This window comes from Prionailurus viverrinus, unplaced genomic scaffold (genome assembly GCF_022837055.1).
Source record: "Prionailurus viverrinus isolate Anna unplaced genomic scaffold, UM_Priviv_1.0 scaffold_42, whole genome shotgun sequence".
NCBI lineage: Eukaryota > Metazoa > Chordata > Mammalia > Carnivora > Felidae > Prionailurus > Prionailurus viverrinus.
The window spans coordinates 901,084-923,697 of NW_025927609.1; the positions used below are offsets into that span (position 1 = coordinate 901,084).

At 58.2% G+C, this 22,614-nt stretch overlaps 1 protein-coding gene across 16 annotated transcripts in view; it reads right to left on the minus strand.

Annotated features, from left to right (window-relative positions):
- The window catches only part of PCBP3 (poly(rC) binding protein 3), a 277,127-nt gene that overhangs the window by 11,869 nt on the left and 242,644 nt on the right, over window positions 1-22,614 (minus strand). For 5 of the 16 annotated variants that reach the window (XM_047847074.1, XM_047847073.1, XM_047847082.1 and 2 more), the window contains 8 exons: window positions 18,778-18,932; window positions 17,587-17,610; window positions 16,739-16,771; window positions 16,298-16,414; window positions 15,256-15,387; window positions 14,284-14,412; window positions 10,971-11,114; window positions 7,412-7,453 (listed from right to left, as the gene is read on the minus strand). In XM_047847074.1, coding sequence (XP_047703030.1) covers window positions 7,412-7,453; window positions 10,971-11,114; window positions 14,284-14,412; window positions 15,256-15,387; window positions 16,298-16,414; window positions 16,739-16,771; window positions 17,587-17,610; window positions 18,778-18,932 — 776 coding nt within the window. Of the gene's footprint in view, window positions 1-7,411; window positions 7,454-10,970; window positions 11,115-14,283; window positions 14,413-15,255; window positions 15,388-16,297; window positions 16,415-16,738; window positions 16,772-17,586; window positions 17,611-18,777; window positions 18,933-19,249; window positions 19,437-22,614 lie in introns of those variants that run through there. The other 11 variants (XM_047847072.1, XM_047847071.1, XM_047847084.1 and 8 more) reach the window with 9 other exon arrangements.

Below are 22,614 nucleotides of genomic sequence, written 5' to 3' on the forward strand. Positions count from 1 at the left end.
TCAAGGGGGAGTTGGAAACAGGGCTAAGTTTTCTCCACCAGGCAGTTAACTACGAGTTCCCAGGATGGAGGAGGGAACCACTTCCGGAGACGGCAAGCGGGAAGCTGGAGCACAGGCTGTGCACGTGGGGACACGGCGCACAGTGCGCTCTGACCACCGCTCGGATTTCGATGCAGATGCGGTGCTCACCTAGGAGAGCGGCCTGCCGTGTGACCGGACCCCTGGGGGCTTCAGCCCTTGGCCCAGGGGCCGCCCTGGTGCCATGAGGTCTGCTGGCACCTGCTGGGCTTGGGGAGCCCTGGCCGGGCTGCTCTGTGCTCCGCCCACAGCAGGGCCCTCTCCTATCTGTCCCGAGCCCACGAGAGCACACAGCTGTGTGCCGGTCAGGACGGCAGTGGAGAGCGGGGCCCTGGAGGCGGAACCAGCCTGGGTTAGCCCCAGCACCACCCAGCTCTGCGGAGTGGGCTCGGCGGGTCCCGATGTGCAGGATGGGGGAAGTGCCATCCCCAACGACCTGTGGCTTCCCTACCCGCCCGTCCACAGCTCCGTCACCCTGGCTGCTCCTCTGGTCTCTCCACGACCACCCCCCGCCGGCAGGGAGGCAGATGGGGTGCACCAGGCGGGTGTGCTCCAGAGCCCGGCCGCCCGTGTTCTGGGCACAGCCCGGGCACGACCAGATGAATACTCCCCGAGGCCAGCCACGCCGATGCCGGAGAACGGCCGCCCCCAGGGGCTTCAGATGTCCCAGCCCTAATGTCTCTGGCTGCCACGCACGGGCTGCTTTTTATGGAGAAATGGCCACACCAACAGATGAGCCCCCTCCGCCCACGCACATGAATGTAAAGTGACGTCCCGGGGAGCCTGGACGGGCACACGGCAGTGCCTGGATAAACACTGGTACAGGGAGCGGGTGGGCAGAGAGGTGGACGGATGGCAGATGCCAGCTGGCCTCCCTCTGGTCTTGGCTCTGCCTTTAATCAGTCAAGCACTTCATCTCCTCGGAATACAACTTCTACACTTTCTAAGGCAAGAGCAGGAAAAGGGCTAGGGGGATTCCTGCTTTTTGAAGTATTTCTGCCATCAAAAAATAATCACTTTCAGTATTCACAAGGGCCTCCACGGGGCTGGGAGGGAAGAGGGGAGGAGGAAAAGGAGGGGGAGGGGGGCCAGGGTGTCGTGAAATGGACAGCTCTCTGTCCCTTGCCTTTTCCAACGGATACTGGTTGGGACAGAGAAACAGACAAATACTAAATGCAGACAAAGGCTGAAATCCTACAAATCCATGAGACCACAACTCAGTGAGTTATCTCGAGTCGAATGCACCATGCAGCTATGTCACTTCTCGAACAGCCCGCCATGGGGGCCTAGGCGGTGGTCACGTTTCCTCCCGGGGAAATGTGTGCATCTTTTGCTCATTTTTCTACTGGGTTGATTTTTGCTGATTCACAAAAACTCCTTTTGTATTTCAGGTACTAATCCTATTTCAGCTGTTATGCTGAAAAGATCATTTCCCCCACTCCCCTTTGGTGTCTTTAGGGAAACAGAATTTTAAAATTTTAATGTAGTGAAACTCATTAATATTTTCTTCACGGTTTGCTTTATGTTTTGCTTAAGACCACTTTTCCTGACCTGAAAAAGAATGGCATTCTCCTATATTTTCTTCTAAAGGTGCTATTTTCCTCTCTTGTGTTGACGTTCTTGACACATAAGTAGTGTTTAAATTATTTTTCCCATGTGGATGACCCACTGTCCTGATATAGCCTGCTGGTCCAGTGTCTGTCCCTGTGCCCAAACCACTCTGTCTCCAGTCATTCGGCCTTACAGCAAGTCTCCGTATCTTCCGGGACTGCTCTCCCTAGCATATAGTCTTCTTCATTAATATCTTGATGTTTCTTGGTCTTTGCTCTTGAACACAAATTTTAAAACAGCATCTTAAGTCCCTGTCAGGATTCTGATTGGAATTGTACTGCATTTGTACCTCGATTTGGGAAGAATTGACATTTTATTTTATTAAAAAAATTTTTTTTTTAAAGTAGGCCTCATGCCCAGCATGAAGCTGCAGTGAGGGTCTTGAACTCCCGACCCCGAGATCAAGACCTGAGCTGAGATCAAGAGTCAGACACTCAACTGACTGAGCCACCCAGGTGCCCCGAGAATTGACATTTAAAGATACTTCACGTTCCTACCCGTGAACTTGGTATGCTTCTCCATTTATTTTGGCCTTTTGGTCTTCTTTAACTTTCAGTAAATACAAGGTTTTTTTTCAAAAGTCATCTTTTAATTATTGATTTCAACTTAATTGCTTTGTGGTAAGAGAATAGAGCCTACAGGATTCCAATTTTTTATAGATGGTGGGGTTTTTTTTAAATGGCATAATATGTGATCAAGTCTTATTAAGTTTCCATGACTTCCATGGCTGTTTAGGATTGTATAGAGTTCAATCTATGTCTCACCAGGCTCACCGACTGCACCATCAATACCTTCTGTATTCTTTATTGAAAGAGAGTTAGGTGAAGGCTCTACCTACAATGTCTGTCAAATTCCCTTTATGGTTTGTTGATTTTTTCTTTACATGTATTTGAAGATATGGTTAAGGTGTGTACAAATTATGAATTTATATCTTCTGGTGAACATATAAGTGACTAAGTATCAACTAAAGTTGACTTCTTTATCAACGTCTAAGTGACTAAACATAGCATTTGCCTTGACTCCCGCCCCCCCCTGCCCCTGACATTAATGTTGACATACAAGGTTTCTTTCAGTCAGTATTTTCCTAGAATAGCTTTTTCTCTTCTTTCAATATTTCTGGGTCCTTATTCTTTAGGTGTGTCTCCAGGGGAAGAAAACGCTATGTTTTTGGGTTTTTTTCCTGTTTTTTAGCTTGTCGATTTGTTTGTTTTTTGTTCTGTTTTGCTTTTTAAGTCCGAGAACCTTATTTTTTAACTGGAACACTTTTACTTTGATCACAATTACACGTACGTATAGACTAATTTCTGCCGTTTTATTTTGCACTTGTAATTGCCCTGATCTTCTCAGGCTTCTTTCCTGTCTTTCTTCCTTTTCTCCTTTTGTACTGGTTAATTTCTGCCATGCATTCTCCCTCTATACCTTTACAGAGGTTACAGAATTAAACTCTTTTCTGTCAGTGGTCACTTTCACATTTTAATACATACGTTTAAAGTCTAAACTCTTTGCCTCTTCTGGGATGACACGGTAAGCTACAGAAAGTTCTCATTCCCCCGGGGTCCATCTGAATCGTAGGTCTGTTTTTGTCTACTTGTTCTGTTTTGTTAATCCCACAAATTAGACAACTTTGATGTTGACTTTACAGACAATTTTTGCTTTCCTTTGCCCAAATGTATACATTTTTGTGTAGTTTAAAATCATTGGTATTTCACTGGCCTGTGCTTATGTTAACGAAACAAGCCCGGTTCCTACATCTCTGGCCTCGCCTCCACAATCTCTGTCCTTCTCCGGAAGGCATCCGTCACAAGCCTGTTGGTCACAGCTATTTGTCTGAAAATGCTTGGATTTAGGTCCTTGGAAGATCCTCTTAAGATAGAAACTTGGGTTGACAATTACTTTTTCTTATCACACCACCACCTTCTGGCCTCCAGAGTTGCTGACGAGACGTCCCCTCCTTCCTCTCTCGCTCTCTGTGACATTCCTGTTCTGACTACTTTGGAGATTTACTTTTGGTCTTGATGTCATGCAATTTTACTCTGACAGATCCGAGATGGATTTCTTTTTATTTACGTTGTGTGGGATTTGTTGGGATTCCCGAACGTGAGGACTGGTTTCTTTTGTTAATTCTGACAAATTCTCGGTGCTCATCTCATAGAATCGTCATCACCCTGTGTGATGGAAATGCAGATTCGGCCTCTGAGGGGGCAGGGAGGCAGAGAAGATCTCCGGCAAGCTGGCCTAGGGGCAGGGATAGGAGGTGCCCTGGCAGCGGGTGGGGCGCGGGCACCTCCCCACCAGCCTGAGCTGCAGGGTCCTGGGAGGAGCAGGACGGACGTGAGGCCCAGAAGCTGGCTGGCGTCGGAGTGCTGGCCGGTTTCCACTGTGCCCAGTACGAGGTGCCACCGCACGGCGGTCACCGGGGGAGTCCCCGCACCCACAACAAATTGTGAGTGGACAGCAGGACCTGATGTGCACCCTCCCGCTGATGCCTCCTCCCTCTGTTATGACTCCGTGTCACTGTCTCCTAAAGAACACGCTTCCTGTGACCCCCGGTTACTGGGCGCCGCTGCTGGAAGCCATGGCTCTTTATTCTGGCGACGAGCTTTCCAAACGACCACTTCCTCGTGCTTGAGACTGGGTGGCCGTCCTGAGAGCCGCCCTGCAGTCGGAGCCAGGTGCGGGCGAGCAGGCAGAGGTGGCGAACCCTTTGTTGTCACCTGGAACGCCAGGCTTACTTTCTGCTTGCTTTTGGCCCCTTGAACGAGGGGCATGTCACGTGAGGGAGTCACTCGGAAAGTCTGAAGACCAGCAGAGAGGAGTCACACGCAGGGGTTGGCCTGCCGCTGGCTGATCACACCGCGGAAGTGAAGAGACACAGGTTACCGGGTGGGCGGGAGGACTGGGTGGCTCCCACGTCTGAGTCCCTGCTGCCCCCCACCCCCCACGTCTGAAGCCGCGTGGCCCCGCGGAGGCTCTGTGGAGGTGAGGGGAGCCGCCCCCAGAGCTCTGGAGGTGAGCCTGGGGCCGGGGACATCCTCCCATACCCGGTGCCCCGGTGCCTCTCCTGGGCGAGTCCGGGGGGATTCGGGCAAAACAAGCGAGTGGCAGGTGCCACCGCAAAACTGGCAAGGTGGGTCCTGGCGATTCTCCAGGGAGGGCGAAGCAGGGCATGTAAGAAGTACGTACAGTTTAGTTCTAGATGAAGAAACACTCAGCTCTAAGAAACAGGTTTCCTTACAGTCTGGGCCTGATTCAGATAAGTTACCAGGCTGTTAAAAGGTGTGTGTGTCAGCCACCGTGGCTCAAACATTCAACCTGTGCACTCAGTTATATTTTAAAATAAAGTAGGATTTCCCATCACTATTGTATTTGGGTTCTAAGAAACGAGGCCTTTAAAGTCCCTACTGAATACTAAGCTTAGTTAAAAGTTCCCTTTCCTGGCCACCATCACCCATGTCCCCAGGCGGCTGGTTTATTTTTGTTTCGGATGGAGCATCAACACGATCGTCTGGCGTTCAGTGTCACCAGCGCGCAAAGCGCACTTCTCAGAGCTCTCGCTACAGAGTCCTGGCAGCCGTGCGTCCCCCACCCTGTCCGGTCTACACAGGGGAGGGTCCCGCACAGAGCGCCAGCTCATGAGACGTACCAAAGGCAATGAAGCAATTACGCAACCCTGAGTTATAAGTCAGCTTAAACAATCTGACAAAAATGCCTGCGAAACTACCCGCTTTCAAGAGATAGTGAGAAAATCACATGGAGGGACATAACGACGAGTTCATACAAAAATCAATCAGCCAAACGGAGGTTCCTCAGCCTGAGACAGGTGTGCGCCCACGACCGTGGGAACCTGAGGCCAGAAACTCTTCTCCGTGAGCTCAGAGGCCATGCCTAGGGCTGCAGGAAATCTCAGGCCTCAGAGCTGTTCTCTGGGGTCGACCGCCCTTCGTGAGGGGCTAGACCACTGTGTTTCCTGAGCTCCTGAGTTTGAGAAAAGCCCACGAGCCGGGGTTCCCAGTCTGCTCTTGCACACGCACCCGCACTTCTAGAGGAGCAAGACCAGCGGCCCCCCGTTAAATGAAGATCGTGCCACCCAAGGAATTAGGCCTGTGACCCACTTGGTCTCTGTTCTGATTTGCCACCACCCCACTCGGGGCCCTCTGAGAGGGGCGGTGGAGCCCACCCCCTCGTGTGCCTACGCTCCGTGCGCACTCCTGCGCTGGGGACGGGCCGCCCCTTCTCCCAGGCTCTAACATCTGCACCCCCTGTCACAGTTGGCCGTCGGCTGAGACGATGAGGGACAGGGCGTCACCCGCCTGGAACCGGAAAGGCCTCTGAGCCACGGGGCCTGCCCCTGCCTGCCGCGGGGGCTCCTACGGACCGACCTCCAGCGCTCTGTCATTTTCGTGGGCACTGCTGGCAACCTCCTTGGGGTAAAAGACGTTTAACTTTTAAAGCTGCCGGTGGTTCTTTCGAGAAGGCTGAGTAGGTTCACACCTTCACCACCTCCCCCACTCCTGGGATCTCTAAGCAACTCACAGGAGAATGAAGAGCATCCCCGATAACACGGAACGGGGTGTGGAGGTCACTAGCGGAGGCCAGGCTTTGACACGTATCCTCAAAGGGGAGATGGAGGTGGCCATGGCCCCGAGGGGTCTGTGGGCTCCAGCGGGCAGGCGGGGCACGGGAGTGATCTGCCTGCACATCTCACTGACCACGTCCTGCACGCCCAGCTGGACCGTGTAGGGGTTGGCAGAAGACTCGAGCACCCATCAACCCGGCAGCGCCTCCCACGTGAGTCCCGGGTCCCAGAGAACATGCAGGAAAACACTTTCTGGGAGAGGCCGCGAAGCTCGGCAGGTCTCGAAATGGTTTAGAGAAGAAAACGGCTTCTCAAAACCAGCTCCAGGTTGGCTGCTGCTGCAGAAGGCAGCACGGAGGCCGAGCGCACCTCCACCTTCTTCCCCTGGCCCGGTCCCCCCGCCTTCCTGCCCCAACCCTCCCTTCCGGATCAACTAGTGAGGGCCTCCTTGCCCGAGCGTCCGGATCCCGGTGGAGAGACGACCTTGGGTCACAGCTGCTGCCCTGTTCCTGCTGCACACTGGCCCCTCAGCCCCTGGGCCACTGACAGTGCATCTTTGGATGGCCCCGTTCTCCACTCGGATACCACACTCAGACTGGAACACACGCAGGGACGTCTGAGCAGGCCCCGATGGCGGAGCAAGGGGCTTCAGCCCTAGAAAGAAAACCAAGGCCACGTCTGTTGGCTTTTGTACTCAGGGTGTAGGGGCTGCTGTTTCAACTCGGGCCCCACAGGGGACAGTGTGGCTTTACCAGACGTTCAAACATCCTTCCCAGCATCTCTTGGAGCATCTGTCTGATAGCACGTCACCTAACTTCTCAGGTGGCTGCAGGGCACCCGATGGGGCAGGTGCCACCGCAGAGCAGCCTTGCGGCCACCGCCTAAGGCCCTGTGTGCAGAGGAAAGCCCCAGAGCGCAGCAACAACCAGAACAATTTGACATCAGGCCAAGTCCTCCACACAAGTAGAATTAGTGCTAAGAGGTTAAAGGTTATTCAAGGTCATATGGATACGACAGAGGTCGGGAACATTGAGAGAACGGTATTAATATTATTGCGTAATATTAATATTAGTAGCAAGTACAGCAGCATGCAGGTGGGTAACGGCAATGAGAAGAGAAGGCCAGGGAGGCAGAGTGGAGACTCACATCTGGGTGGGGGATGGCGTACTGTCCCTGGATCGTGTAGGCCTAGAAAGAGAGAGACACGGTCAGCTCGCGAAGCGGCGGCCACGCTTGTGCCCGCCGGCGGCCCTCCCCGGGGGACACGGGCTTTCTCAGGGGTGGGGCTTCGTGGGAACGGGCCCGAGGCCCTCTGGAGAGAGCGTGCCCTCACAGAGCGCATCCCCCCTTCCGCCGGCAGCTTAGGACGAAAGGCGAGTCCTTCAGGGCGCCCGGAGGTGCGGACTGGGGGTGTCGCGGGGCCAAGCCTCACCGGCGCTACAGCGGGACACGTGGGCCAGGCGAGCCGCGCCCCACCTCCTGGAGAGCCGCAGGAGTGCAGACTGGCGGGGCCGGCTGGGAGGGCGGGAAGGGGCGCAGCTGGGAAGGCTCCCCACTCCCCCGGAGGGGGTTCTTAATAGAAACCCCCCGCAAGTGATCTGACCGTTACAGATTCATTATTAGCCTTTGGCAATTTTCATCAGTTTTCAGAGTGAACATTTTTGCAAAGTACTTGTCCCGAGAAAACCAAACCAAAGGACCTTTAAAAGGTGACTCAAAACCAATTTTGCAAAAGCAGATTAAGTAAGAAACGTGCCCGAATCAGTCACAAGATGGATGGTCTTGACCTGCAGCCTCAGCGGGCCGAACAGTTGTTCTCCGGGGCCAGCGTGGTCCCTGAGGCTTCACCTTCAAGAGGGTGACTCAGGGTGGCCACAGCGGGCGTGGGCCTGGCGCCTCTCCCCCCTGCCCGCCCCCACCCACCTCAATAGTCCACCGGCTGAGACGCTCCCAGAAACTCACGGCCAAAAACAAACGATCCACAAGGTGTCAAGGGAGAGCAAAGACCAAAGACTTGCTGTCAGGCCTCATGTGCTGTGATGTGGGACGTGCCACACCAGCTCTGGGCAGCCACGGTCGAGGCCCCGGGCATGGGTGGCACAGGTGGGGAGGGACGTGCCTTCCGGCACCTGGCCACGTGGGGTCCCCATGCCACATCCCAAGCGGGCACGCGATGCCCACCTGTGTCTGCACATGTGCACCGAGAGGGAGACCACAGGCCAGTCCAAGCGTCCCTTCTGTGGACTCTGCACCGAGGGTGGCATCTGACGGTTTTCCTCATAAACAACCCAAGCGGGGAGGTAAAGGCCACCAGGCGGGGGCCATCCAGGTGTCCCACGGGGAAGTAAAGGAATCTTATCAGACGCTGCAAGTGTCCGAGGGGAAGGCAGTGGGGCTGCCCTTCCCCCTCTGGACTTCTGTGCACAAGCTCCGTGGCTTGTCTTTAGGTTTCATGGAGGTGCCAGCAGGCACACGCTCCAGCGCGTCACCACGCGTCACAGGCCTGGGACGCACACCATCCTACGGCCCCGGTCGCCCCAGTGGAACTGCACACACCTCCGGACAGGGCAGTTCTTTATCCCACACGTTTTGACTCACTTAGGTGGTCGCGTTCTTGGTTTTATTTGAACTATGGGAGCAGTTTACCATGGATAGAGGAAAGGTACAGCTGGGAAGACAGACAAAGGTTCTCTGGACGAAACCTTCATCTTCTGCGACCTGCTTGAAACACTGGGCTGGCTGGGTTGGCGCGCCTGGTGGCTCAGTCAGTTAAGTGTCTGACTTCGGCTCAGGTCGTGATCTCACAGTTTGTGAGCTTGAGCCCTGCACTGGGGTCCCTGCTGTCAGCACGGAGCCGAAGTCAGATCCTCTGTCTCCCTCTCCCTCTCTCCCTGGCCCTCCCCCGCTTGCTCTCTCTCAAAAATACAGAAACATTAAACACATTTTTTGAAATGCGGGCTGGCGCTCCCTGGTGGGGTACCTGCTGGCCCTCGGGTACCAGTGCTCGGTGAGAGCCAGTGCAGGTGGGAGATCCACAGTGAGGGGTGTCTCCAGAGGGGAGTCAGGCCTAGGTCCTGCGGCAGGTGGGGTCTGGGTTCTGAAGGGCCCCCTTGCTGCTAAATCTCATTCATACCCCATTTCTGTTTGTGCTGTGCCTCATCGGTCTCCACACAACCACGAAGAGCCACTGGCCAGACCTGTCTCGGGGGGCACAGGTGCCTGTAGCCTGGGGACAGCCTCGGGACAAGCGCCCACGATGCTGGTGACCTCGCTGCCCTGAGAGGAGATGACCGGGACGGCCTTCCTTGGCTGGGGCTACGCTGGCCTTGGCCCACACGGCTTCCCCGGCTCTCGTGGGTGTTACTGTGCTTCCCTTTTGAAGACAGACCGCACTTTACCACATGCTGGCATCGTGGGTCTGTTCACATGTCCGGGTCAAGGCCACACATGTATCTAACCTGCTAGCTCACTAGGACTTCAGGGGAAAGGACATCGTGTTCTGAACAAGGCCCCCTGTGTCTGTGTGCCCCGTGACTACCTCTGGCCTTGCTTTCTGACCTGTAAAATGGGGGTGTGCCCAGGTCCCGGGGCTGCAGTGGGAGGGTGCGGGGACGTGAAGGGTCCAGACAAAGGGCAGGGCCACTGGGTGACTTGAGGGCTGTGGTAGCTGGGAGACGGGCCCGCAGTGGCTGCGTGCAGAAGCCAGGCACAGTGGACAGTGGCCTTCCCTGAACCACACAGCCCTGTGGGAGCCACTGGGTCCCTCCCGGTGGGAAACAGCCCACACGCTGCTCTTGGAAACACCTAACGTGGGAGTCAATCTGGGGGATCTGATAAGATTCCTTTAAAATGTGGAGAAAATTTTCATTTGCCCCTTTATTAACGACAAAGTCATGGCCATTCTCCCCTGACCCGGGTTGCCTCTGGGAATGCTCAGTCTTCACTCTCCCTTGAACAAAGACACACGTCACCGCCAACTGGACGCAGAGCTCCTCCAGGCACCCTGGCCGGGCACCTCCCAAGGTCCTCTACCTATTGTCGTGACCCCGAGGTGGGTGGCACGGGTGCCCGATGGCAGGAGGCTGGCACAGCCCCTCTCCTCAGCTCTCTCTGGGCCCTGCTGATGAGCTGCTGGCCTCAGATGCTAATCTCTGCAGCTGCTGGCCTCCCAGGCCCCTTGCCGAAGGGGGAGGAAGGAGGTGGGCGGCTCCTGCCCCAGCAACAGGTGTGCAGAGCAGGTGTCCCGGCCTGGCCGGTGCGGGGCAGGGCGGAGTGCGAGGGCCATCGCTGTGACCCGGAAGTCACCTTTCCCTTCCCCTGCGTGCTCCTAGAGACTCCTCTGTGGGGAGTTGGGGATGTGCATTTTGGGGGAGACGGGACCCTGTTCCCACAGCTCCAGTCGTCACAACCTCGAGCCACGGGGTCACTGTAACGCTCCCGGCCCTTCTGCTAAGCCCCTTAGACACTCGACGAAGTAGATTTGGGCCAATGTTGCCTAGGCAGGACCAGGGTCCTTCTGTGCCGGGCCAGGGAGAAGACGCTTCCGGGGTCCAGGCTCTGCGGGTCGTCTGCCTTGGCCTTTTCTGGCTGCCCCACACTGCCCAGCTCGCCCCGTGCCCGGCGGCAGGCCGGGAGAGCTCTGCGCCCAGCGTGGGTGGGGTGGGAGACGTGCACGTGAGAAGGGAGAAAACCTGAGTGCACTAACGGGCAGCGGCGGGGGCTGCAGTAAAAGGCTGAGGTTGGCAGTGGAGGCCGCGAGCGGGTCGGCTCTTACCTGACCACCTGCAAAAATGACAGGGGTGGAGGCGGGCTTTGGGCGGTAGGGAATGGTGGCACCTTTCGGTGGGGACTAGGAAAAGGGACAGGAGAGGGAGAGAGAGCATTAGAGCAGCTTCGCGTCAGGATCTGATCACGGGGAGGCCTCCTTCCCGAGCCCACCCCGCTGCACCGCCCGCCCTCCCCGGCAGTGCCAGAGGGTAGGGATACCCGCGGCGGGAGGGCTGCCTGATGGGGACCCTCCGGAGGGCCCCCTCTTCCACATAACTACTGCCCTAAATACACCCCAGCACGGGCGCCGTCCGCCCGCAGGGTGTGGTGGGCTCCACGGCGGTGTGGGATGCTACTCCCTGACAAGCAAGAATGGAAACCAAGCCCCGGTCTACACTGGGGGCCCCCACAGCCTGCACAGATGGCCAGGTGGCTGCCTGCGGGCCACTTGTGTCAGCCTGGGTGGTGTCCTCTGGGAAAATCTGTCCCTCTCTCTCATGCTCAGGATGAAGCTGGCCTTTGTGGGCAGCTCCGCCATGGGGGGGGGGTCCTGCTCAGAGCCCCAAAGGCTTTGCTTGGCCAGGGTCATGATGCTCAGTAGGCATCATCACGGGACAGTCAGAAACATCCAATTTCACTATTAACAAAAGGGAGCAACTTTTTAAAAAAAAACTTAGAGTCCAAATGAAGTATGTTACAGTCTTGATGAGCTTTGCTAGAATTGCCTTTGGTTATTCTGCGTCCAAAAGTACAGGCTTTTGACCTTGGGGTGGATGACATTCTCAAGTACCAGAAGTCTGCCAGGTTCTGATAAATTCAACCCAAGTCCTTGGTCAGAGGCAACCAAGGTCCTCCCTTGTCTGGCCAGGTGGCCGTCTTCCCTGGGAGCAGAGGCCACAGGGCCCAGCTCAGGTCAGCAACACCGCTTGCCAGAGGCAGAGGGTGGGGGCCAGGGCAGTGTCCCTGCTGGGAGTTCTCGAGACCAGGGCCCACTCAGGCCCAGCCCACACCCTGGGCTACTGGGTGTGACCTCACAGTGCCCCGACCTGAGACACAAAGTCATGTGGGCACAGGCTTAGTAGAGGGGATGACAGCTTCAGCTCTGTAGTCCAAGCCATGCTGTGTGACCGTGGGCACCTGTGTGACCTTGAGCACAAGGTTTGACCTTGACATGATGCTCTGCACCCTTGGCCACTCTGTATGACCTTGGGAAATCTGTATGGCCTTGGCCGAGCTGTGTGACCAAGGGAACACGGCAGCCTCGCTGTAAATAAAGCAGGAAGGGTTGCTGTGGGGCCTGCGAGCTGACTCATGTCTGGGGTGATGATGGGCTCCTGGGGTCGGCCAGTCTTCAGTGTTTCTGCAGGTATGACCGAACGCCTCCAGAAACGTCTCTGTGCAGCTGGGATTCACTGCAGCCTCAGGTAAGACTCGCCTCATCGCGGCAGAACCGTGATTAAAGGGAGCTCGAGGGAGTGGCGTTCTCACGGTGCCAGCAGAGACCTGTCTGGCCGTGCCCTGTGCCTGAGCTGGGCACCCCACCGACGGCAGCGCCCGCCATCCCAACACTGTGAGCTTGTGGTTCCCGGGCATGCCGATGTCCTCGGAGAGGACAGAGGGCTTCTGAGCACAGCCCTCGGGGCTCCCCCGGGGCGCGGCAGGCACTGACAGGTGGGCTTTGCGGCGACCCCTGTGCTTTCCACGGGGCCCCGCTGACTCACCCGCACCAGAGGGCAGGCCTCTCAGTGGCCACTTGAAGGGTGCGGGGCCCCCCGAGCAGAGTCTGAAAGTCCGCTAACCTTTGCTCTGTTCGTCCAGCTCATTTTCACTTAAAAATGGGCCCAACTTCCCTAAGCACGGCGGTTCCCCCGACCCCTGAGAGCTCCGGGCCGGTAAGGGCGAGGCCCCACCTCAGCCCATTTGTGGGTCACGTTTGCCACGTGCGCTTCCTGGTCGAGTCTCGCGTCGGCCTCCCCGCCCGCGGGAAGACCGGGCGGTTCTAACCACAGCCCTGGGGTGTCAGCACCCGCAGCCAAAGGGGTCTAGCCTGCTTCTGCGGGGCCGCACCTGACCGTGAACACGGTGTGGGCCATGCCACCTGGGAGGAGTCCTGAGGAGGCCGAGAGTTTTAGTCCAATCCTTGTTATTGAACGTGGGAGGCCGTGTCCCTCCCGGAGCCGTTCGTGTGGCTCAGCACTCGGACTCAGCACTCTGACGGACTCAGCACTCTGACGGGCCACTGCAGCTCAAGACGCGCATGCTTCCTCACCGCCTCGGGCATCCGCCGGTGCAGGCAGCACCCGGCCCGCTCCGTCTGTCCACGTGGCGCCTCCCGGGTCCCAGCAGCAGGGGATGGAAGGGAACCCAGAACGGCACCGACTGTCACCATGGCCAGTGGCTGGGGACCGTCAGGACACCGATATTTAGAAAAATATTTTAGACTTCACAAAATATTGTACTTCAGGAAAACAGAAACCATGCAAATTTTTTAGAGACTTGGGGGTGGATCCGAACGCCGAGCCGAGGACAAGAGGGGCGAGGGCACAGAGGCTGGGAGTCCACCGCTGTGGGCGCCTGGTGTTCGCCCTCCCTCATGGCCCTCGAGCCCGCAACGCCTGTCGGGGGCTGTCGCGTGACGCAGACACGCTTCACTTCAGCTTCGAGACCAGCAACTGCTGGCGGCCTCAGGGAGCCCTGCTGCATTTGCGGCAGAGGCTGATATTGAAATCTCAGGGGTTTCTCCCCCAAATGTCGAGAGGATTTTGTCTCGCTCAGCTGTCTTCTTTGCTTCTCCTTTGGTTTTAACCATTTTGTTTACTTCCTGTCTGTCTCTTACAACTGGGCGTTTCAGCGTGCTTTTCCTCCTCTGTGCCTTGGTGGGACCCTGACGCCTGCGGGTGTGGTGAGCACGGGCCTCCCCCTCGTCCGTGGGCCGTGCTTACGGCCGCCCTTGTACTGGATGCCCCTCACGCCACAGACCGACGACCGGTGATGCAAGCGTCTCCTCACACGTCCCTTTCCCCGGCTCCCCAGCCACGAGGAGGGACATGCCAAAGGGGGCGGGCGGCGGGCGGCCGGCAGCTGTCCCTCCCCCGGCGCCCGCACCCCCGGCACGGCTCTCGCTCCGGTCACGCTCCCGACCCCCGGCCCCCGCACGGCCCCAGCCACGTGCCGCAGCCGACACGAAGAAGCCACAGCCGGTGTGGCTCGCGGGGCAGGCTGGCGGTGGTCCCTGGATGCCCAGACTGTACCTCCAGCATGACCACACAGATCTGCTTGACGCACTGGATGATGGCGTCGGGGGTCCCCGAGATGGTCACTGCCCGCTCCGTGGAGTTGGGCAGCATGTCCCCGGCCACCTGGACCTGGGCACCTGTGGACTGCAGAAATGAGACATTGGAGGGGACACGGCCTGAGCCAGGGCAGCGCTCCTGGGAGCTCGAGAGGGCGTGCTGAGGGTGCGGTGCACGGACGCCCCCCCCCCCAACGGTGCCCCTTCATGCCCGCCTGGCACCCCAGCCCTCTGCCCATTCCCTGGGCGCCCATGGGGCGGGGCCGGTTGCCTTCAGCCCACCACTGCCCAGCGTGGCCTGGCACAGGGACAGCGACGCTGGACAAGAGGCATTTTAACCTGCAAGTGGCATTTGTAGAGACGGAGACAGAAATGGAGTCCCTTTTTTCAAATACATGGAATTTTATCTCCCCTGTGGACTTTCAGGTCACAGAGAATGACAGACACTAGGAAAGCCTAAACTCTTTAGCTGTCTCTCCTTGACGGAATCACGACAGGGTGGCCACCCTCCTTAAGGGAGACGGAAGGAGTTAGGCTTTCTCTGAACACGGCAACATGTGAGCATAAAGTCCACCCCTCACACCGGCTCCCTCCTTGCTGGGACAGCTCAGGCCGGCCAGTCCCTGGATGCACCTGCCTGGGGGCAGAGAACACGGCCTCTGTGGCCTAGAGCCGCATGACCGGGTGGCAGGAGGGCCCTGCCTGTCCCCGGTTGGGGTGCACAGCCCCCCTCACAGGCGCCCAGCGCCTCTACGCGACACCTTTGTGCACGTTCTAGGGGGTCCCACGTCCCACCCTCTGCTCTTTGGATGGCCCTCCCCTACCGTAAGCTCCGTGCTGGCAGGGTTCGCAGTGCTGGGCCTCCAGGGGAGGGGGGGCGGGCTCTACCCTCCCAGCAGCGGGCACCAGCAGCCGGAGAAGGTTCTGTTACCTCCCTGATCTCCTTGATCTTGGAGCCGCCTTTGCCGATCAGGGACCCACACTGGCTGGCGGGGACCACCAGCCTCAGCGTCACCGGGGGCTTGCTGGTGGCAGGGCTGTTGCTCATAGAGTTAATGATATCCTGGGGAGGGAGAAAGACACGTGTGGGCCTACAGCAGCATGCCGCATACACGCCAGTGAGTGCAAAGGCCAGGCTCGGTGAGAAAGCACCTGAATGTGCTCCAGAGGCTGGCGGGGCAGGGTTCCTGCCCCCAGGGGCACAGGGGCGGCGGGGGCAGCAAGAGGACAAGTGTGGGGACTCAAGTGTCCCCAGATGGAGGCGCCTGGCACACACACTGTGGCAAACGGCTGAGCGTCCAGAGGAAGGACACAGTGGACGGACTGGTGGACTGCAGAGGCTTGAAGGCAAGTCAGGCTCAGGAGGACAAGCAAGGAGAGGACAGCTGGGTCTGCAGAAGGGGACCCACACGTGCCAATCACTCGCAGACATGCAGGTCGTGGCTGCCGTGGTGCTGCCGTGGACAGGGCGCGACGCAGATCGCGACACCCGGACTCAGGCCCTGCTTTTTCCTCAAGGCTGGGCAGGGCACAAAGGGCCTTGGACAGGCAGGGAGGCGCATTTTGGACAGAAAAACTTAACTCCCTGGCTTGACCACCTTCTGAATAAAAATACTGAATGCATCTCTGAATAACTTTTGGCAAGTTGAACAATACTGGAAACACATGAAAACCTTGATGGAACTCACTGACAGGGCGCATAGACGTGCCACAGACACGCAAGCGTATGCGTGTTTATACGCACCCACGGGAGAGTCCACGGGTCCCCCCATGGCCAAGCGCACACGCCAGGGCAGCAGCCGCAGGGCACGGCCGGGGCTCTCGCTCAGGGCCGGGCTCACGGACACGGAGCGTGACGGCTGGCCTGTCACCAGGTGGTCTGCGGCCACGGGAGCCCCCGGGCGGTGAGGAGGTGACGGGGCGAAGGGTTGTGCCTTGCCCCCCGCCGCGGGGTCTCTAGGGACACATCTCACCTCCTCAAACTTGTAGGCGATCATGGCAAAGGCCTTGAAGATGGCGTCGGTGGGGCCTGTGATGGTCACAATTCTTTCCGGGCAGTTCCCCTCAGAGATGTTGATCCTCGCGCCACTCTGGAAGGAGGTGAGCACAGCCCGGACGGGGTTGGAGCCATGGGTGGAACCTGGCTGGGGCTTCCAGGCCTTCTGACAGCCATGTGCAAACCTCCACACTAAACGGGGAGGCTGTCCGGGGCCATCCTTCAGAGCGGGGTCGGCCACTGTGCCCCCTGCCGCCCCTGGACACAGAAGCCCTGACGCGGGGGCACACACGGCGGAGGGAAGGGGCCTCTGAGCCTCCAGGGGTGGCCTGGCCGGGGCTCCCGCAGGACAGGACTGCTGGCCTCGCTCCTCCCCCCCACCCGCAGATGGGATGCCACCGAGTGTCAGCCAACTCACCTCTTCACGCATCTTTTTCACTGTCTCTCCTTTCTGGAATAAAGATTCAGAAAACAGTCAAGGCGTCGCTCCGAGGTTCCACCATGGGCGAGAGGCTCTGGCGTGGGAGTACGCAGGGCGCAGATGCCCGCCTCGTGCACCAGCGAGCAGCAGCCCTCACGGTGGGGCTAGAGCCTGACGCTGTGGCTCCCTGAGCCCCCGCCACAGCCCTGCGAGGGGCCCTTCGGGGAGGGGGGCCGGGGCGCCGGCTGGGCTCCTGCCCCGCAGAGGTCTTCACAGCCCTCATCTTCGTCACAGGCAAAGCAGGGCCAGGCCAGGGCAGGTGCCCCGAGGCTCTCGTGGAAAGACCTGGACCTGGACGCCAGGAGGCCTGGAGACGGTCACAGGCCGACCACAGGAGGCGGTGCCTCACCCCAGCCTCTCCCGCATGCTTGAGGCTTCCAAACCCACTCTTGCTTTCCCCGAGGCACGTGTCTTTCATTTTGGAAGGGAGACTCCAGAGAGACCACCACCCACTGGCCAGAGGGGAGACTGCTCTGGAGAATGCCAGCGAATCGTGCTCACTGGGCCCTCACGCCCGGGAAGAAGGACAGGCCGCAGGGCAGCGGGGCGGGCTGCTATGGTGACTGGCCGGGGCCTGGCCAGGATGGGGCCCGGGGACATCGCCTGCTGGGCTTTCAGAGAATCGCACGGGAGGCGCTGGACCAGCCTCACGGGGACTCAGGATTCCGCTGGAATCCTCAGGGCGGGGCACACACCACCACGTGGCACGTCGCCCAGCACAGGCCCGGGGCCCTGGCACCTCCTCTCAGGGACCGCAGCACAGGCAGAGCTCGCTCAGTAGTTACCTTCCCGATGATGCTTCCAACTTCCTACAGGAAAAGAATCACACAAAGTTGATGTCATAGAGCAGCTGCGGGAAAGGCCCGTGATGGACACCGAGACCCGTCTGTGCTGGAGCGAGGACAGGGTGTCAGGACTGTCAGGAAGGAGGGCAGTCGGGCCGCCTGTGTGAGGCCCTGGGTCTGGGGGCTCCCGGGTGCCCGTCTGACCTTGGTTAGACCCAGGCCTTGCCTCTGACAGACACATGGACAAGCAGAAGCCAGCGGCCGGCTCCATACAATTAAGTCAGGAGGCATTTCTATGCTCTTAGGGCCTTAAGAAACCAGGAAAGAAACAGATAAAACACAAAATCTTCCCCAATTTTGTGATGTAAAGATAATTAAGCACTGCTACTTGCCTTTTCACGTTTTAAAAAAGGATGAGTACTCTGTGTGACCCGACCCGGGCTTCAAACACCACCCCCCACTCATAAGAGTCAGGGTTCCCTGGAGAAATGGCTGGTTGCAGGACTGAGGCAGGCAAAGTGCGAGGGAGTCAGGAGGATACAGGGGCCAGCTTGGAGAGGCTCCCAGTGACCGAGTCAGGGTCAATACGGGCATCAACATGAGTAATGACACAATGGGAATAATCTGAATAAAGCAGCAAACTGAGTCCACGGAGACAGGAATGAATGAGCGGATGAATGAATGTGCTGGAGTCTGACAACAGTGGGGGCCCACTGTGGGGAGGGACCAAAGGACCAGTGTCAGGCCCCTGATGCGAGAGCTCCTGTGACTTTGCTGCCAATGGTGAGGAAACATCAGGAAAGCCTCCCTGAGGAAGGATGGAAGGAGATTCCCCCAGGCTGAAGATGAGGCGTGTCCGGGATGTGGAGGCCTGAATACCCTGACCCCCCACGCGTCCTATTGTGAAGGGCAGGGCTGGGGCGACGGGTGGCCCGAACGGGGCCCGAGGTCGGGCAGCTGGGATGCATCAGTGTTGGGATCCTGACGTGGATGGGACACTATGCCCTTGTTTGTAGGGAACACACACTCAGGTGTCCAGTGACAGGACATCAGGTCACAAGTACCCTCAAGGGTCTCCAGGAGAAACATGCTCTGGAGCGGGCTGTCACTGCTTTGTAAACCTGAGGTTGCCCAGGGCACACCCTCCCCTGCCTCCCAGCTGGTGGGACGCAGTGGCCTTGGGCTCTGTACCTTCCCATGCATCAGCAGACGGATTGTCAGGGTCACGTTCAGGCCGCCTTCTGAGACCTTCGACTCCATCTTTCTCCCAAAATGCGGCTGGGGGTAGTGGCTCAAGGTGCCGAGGGCGCCGTGAGGAAGGACAGATGGGGCCCAGATGGTGTCACCTGGAAAGAGAAGGCACGGCTGCTGCCGAGAACACCGTCAGTTGCTACCACAGGTCGGGGTGTCCTGGCCTACAAGTGCCTTTGGTCTCTGGAGGGGCAAGGGGGTACGGGTGGGTGGTGGGACAGGTCGAGGGAGGGTGCCGCCCTCACTCCTGCTCTGGTGACACACCAACGCTCACGGGGGGCAAAGGCTCCGGGAGGGCGGCCCAGTCAGCCAGAAGGTGCGGTCCTGGGACCCACCCTGCCTGACCTGCTGGGGCTTGGGGCACATGGCGGTGGGGGACACAGGTTGGTGGGGAAACCTGGCAGGGACTGACCCAGGCCCCGCCGCTGACTCATGTGTGACCCCCGGCAGGTCACGCAAGCCCTCTGGCTTCAGCTTCCGCCTCTGCACCGAGGGAAACAGGAACAGCCCTCTCCCCTGGAGAGGAAAAGGGGTCAAGTGAGCCCTGGGATCCTCGCGTGGGTCTGCAGTGTCCGTTCTGTTCTGCTGTTATGTTAGTTCTGTGCAAACCCCATCACATCCGTGCCAGAAGCCCCGCCCTCTGGCTGTGACTCCCCTCGCCCTTAAAAAGCCAGGACATTACAGGTATTGGTGTTTCCTGTGTGCTTAGAGTCAAGGCTCCTTGGTAATCCCCGTCTCTAAAGTGGATCTAGTGTCTATTAACTAAGCTACTGAATGGCTGATGCTTTGGCATTATATTATTATAAAGTCTTTCCAGAAGATGCTTTAGGTATCACTATTCTACATCTAATTTCTGCAGACAATGGGTCCAGCGCTTCATCCCCCCGATATAATTAAGGCTTCACTTTATGATTTACAGGCACTCATGATGACAGTAGGAAGAGTGACCAGACTGTCCTGCCGTAGCCCTTCTCAGGGAGGGCCCAGCTTCTCCTTCCGGCTGGACCATAGCGTACCGGGTGGTCTCAGAGACGGGCGCCAGTGAGGATGAGAAATGCGGGTCAGGCGGGCCAGGAGAGGGGCACAGCCAGGGGCGGGGGCTGGACCGGGAAGGGTCTCAGGACAGACGGAGAGGCCTGCAGAACCGGAACCAGGCCGGGCGCTGGAGGCCCTGTGGGCTCACCGGACCTGATGCTCTGCAGGCGGCAGGGGTCCTAGAGGTGGGCCGTTTGGGTGGCCTTCCTGGGGCGGCCATCAGTCAGGGCAGCACACGGAAGCCGGAGAGCCGCCTGCCTGACTGCACACAGGGGGGTCTCGGGGTGCAGGCTGTGGGGATGTCACAGGGTGTGGGGAAGTCGCCGGGCACTGGGGTCCCACAGGTGTCAGGGAGGAGCGAGAATGAGGGCAGGACAGGACACGGGGCACGAGCATCCCCCATAGGAGGGGGCAGTGGCCCTAGTGTCTGGCATGAGGATGCCACCTGGAGGACAGAGGGAAAGAGGCCCGGCAGGGGGAGGTTCTGGATGACCTGGGGCCCAGGGGCTCCCAAGAGGGGCACCGGGTAGACCCCGCAGAATAGAGAGTGTCCCACATACACCTGCCCGAGTGCCCACCTGGGAGTAGGCGGGGCTGGCTGGGCCGTGAAGGACGAGGCCGGGGGACTCCGGGTGAACTCGGCCAGCACTCACCACACACAGCCCCACGCTAGGTCTGAGGCCCTCAGGAACACAAGTCCTGCCATGTGCCCCCCACCCGGGAGTCTGGACACCAGCCCTCCGATGTAAGCCATAAGGACGTGAGGCTCCGTCCACATACAGGAGAGACCACAAGTTAAAAAAGCAAGACTTCCCTTTAACCTTCTAGGTTTTGGGGGGTACAAAAATATTTTTTTCCTCATCAAAACATTTCTGCTGAAAAATATGCTACAAGGAAAATACAAAAATAAAGCACAGAAACCGCACATTCTCACTCTCTGGGTGATGCGTGCAATCGATGTGTCCATACGACAGCCACTGACACATTTCCACACTCACAAATAGTGTGCTATTCTACCCGTGCAGATGTAGCCACAGGTAACTTCAACAACTCTAACCATCAGTCCTAATTATGGATGATAAAACGATGCTTTTGAGCAACACGGATTCTGACACGAAGGCGTAGGGCGTAGCGAAGACAGGTTTTAAGAAGTCTATCTCCATTGTCCAACGTGGAAGCCACTACTGCTTGTGGCTATTCACCCCTGAAACAAGAAGCCCACGAGTCACACGCTACGTGTTGAAGAGACGGCCCCGCGTGGCTGGTGGCTGCGCACGGGAGAGCACGGCAGAGGACACTAGCGCCAGGGCACAGCTCTGTTGGACGGCGCAGTGCGTGTGGGTGCGTTGGCAGGTCTGGCTGGCAGAGGGCGCCACGGAGGAAAGAGCCCAGGCAGGAGAGGAGACAACCCGGCTCAGATGATCCCAGGGGCACCGAAAATACAAGGCGCCCCTCCTGCACAGCCTCCCTGCAGCGAGCTGAGGCACCAGCACCAACCGGGCAGATCGTGTGCTGGCCAGGCGGGGACGCACGGCCTCCTTTGTAATTAGAAACATCTCCCGTGTCGGGGGGACAGCGGGGCCCCACGGCCTCCATTACGCAAATGTTTCCAGCCCGCAGTGGAGAAAGTGGGTCAGCGAGGGCCAGCGGGCCTTCAGGCTCCAGGCTGTCGACTGCCATCAGTCACACAGGCCAGTGAGCTGCTGCAGAGGCCAGTGCCTTCCTCTGTCATGTGGCCGACAGTGAGCAGCAGTGCCCTCTGCAGACTGCTGGGGACGAGGAGCAGCCCCCGGTGGTAGTTAAAGTCAACTGCGACTCAGTGCCCTTGACCCTGAAGAACCCACCCTGTGTCAGCGGCCGAGGGACCTGCGCTGGCGGATCCCCCAGGGTCATGACTTCTGGCAGATGGGGGGCCGTCCTCTGGCCATCCTGCTGGGCCCTGGGACACCAGTTCATCAGGGGCGGCCCCCCAGAGTGCCCGGGCCTACGCTCATCTCAGGGGCCACCCCTGCGGCAGAGCCCAGGGGCAGTACTGTGGGCTGCCCCCGAGTGCACAGCAGCGCTCAGGCCACACTCACCCAAAACCAAACTGACGAGAAATCTGCCAGAGAAAAATCTCTTTGTGTGACTCACTCGTCCCCACACGTGGCGTTCCAGAAGGCAGATCCCTTGTGCCAGCAAGGACCCCACCTTGTGTTCTGTGCATGCTGGGAACTTAGTATATTTGTAATTCACTTAGTGGGAGGGAGAGGAGACACAGCATAGGCACGGTCCCCTGCAGAGCCGAGGAAGGACCCCCCCCTTCTTTCCCGGCTGAACCGGCCGGAGGAAGCCGGTCGGGTTGCCTGTGCCGACACCGTCCGCAGATGTGCCTTGGCTGAAACAGCCCACGCCTGACCCCCACAGCCAGGCACAGCCGACGTGAGCCACCATGGCACGTCTGACCCAGCCAGCCTTCCCAGTCATCCGTCTGTTTGTCTCTGTGCTCCTGCCTTCCAGCTACAGCCCCAAACCTGGGGGTTCCGTAACTCCCCTCTCTGGCCCTCGTCGCATTCATTAGCAAATCCCAACACATGGATGCAGAGTTAAGGAATTCATCTTTTCTAGTTTCTTAGGGAAAAGCCTGATGGCATCAGTTTAAAACCTTAGTTCTTACCTAATATGGGTGTCTAGTTCTATAAAATTTCTCTCTGCATGTGGCTTTAGCGGCATCCCACCGATTTTGATATTCGTGCTTTTTTC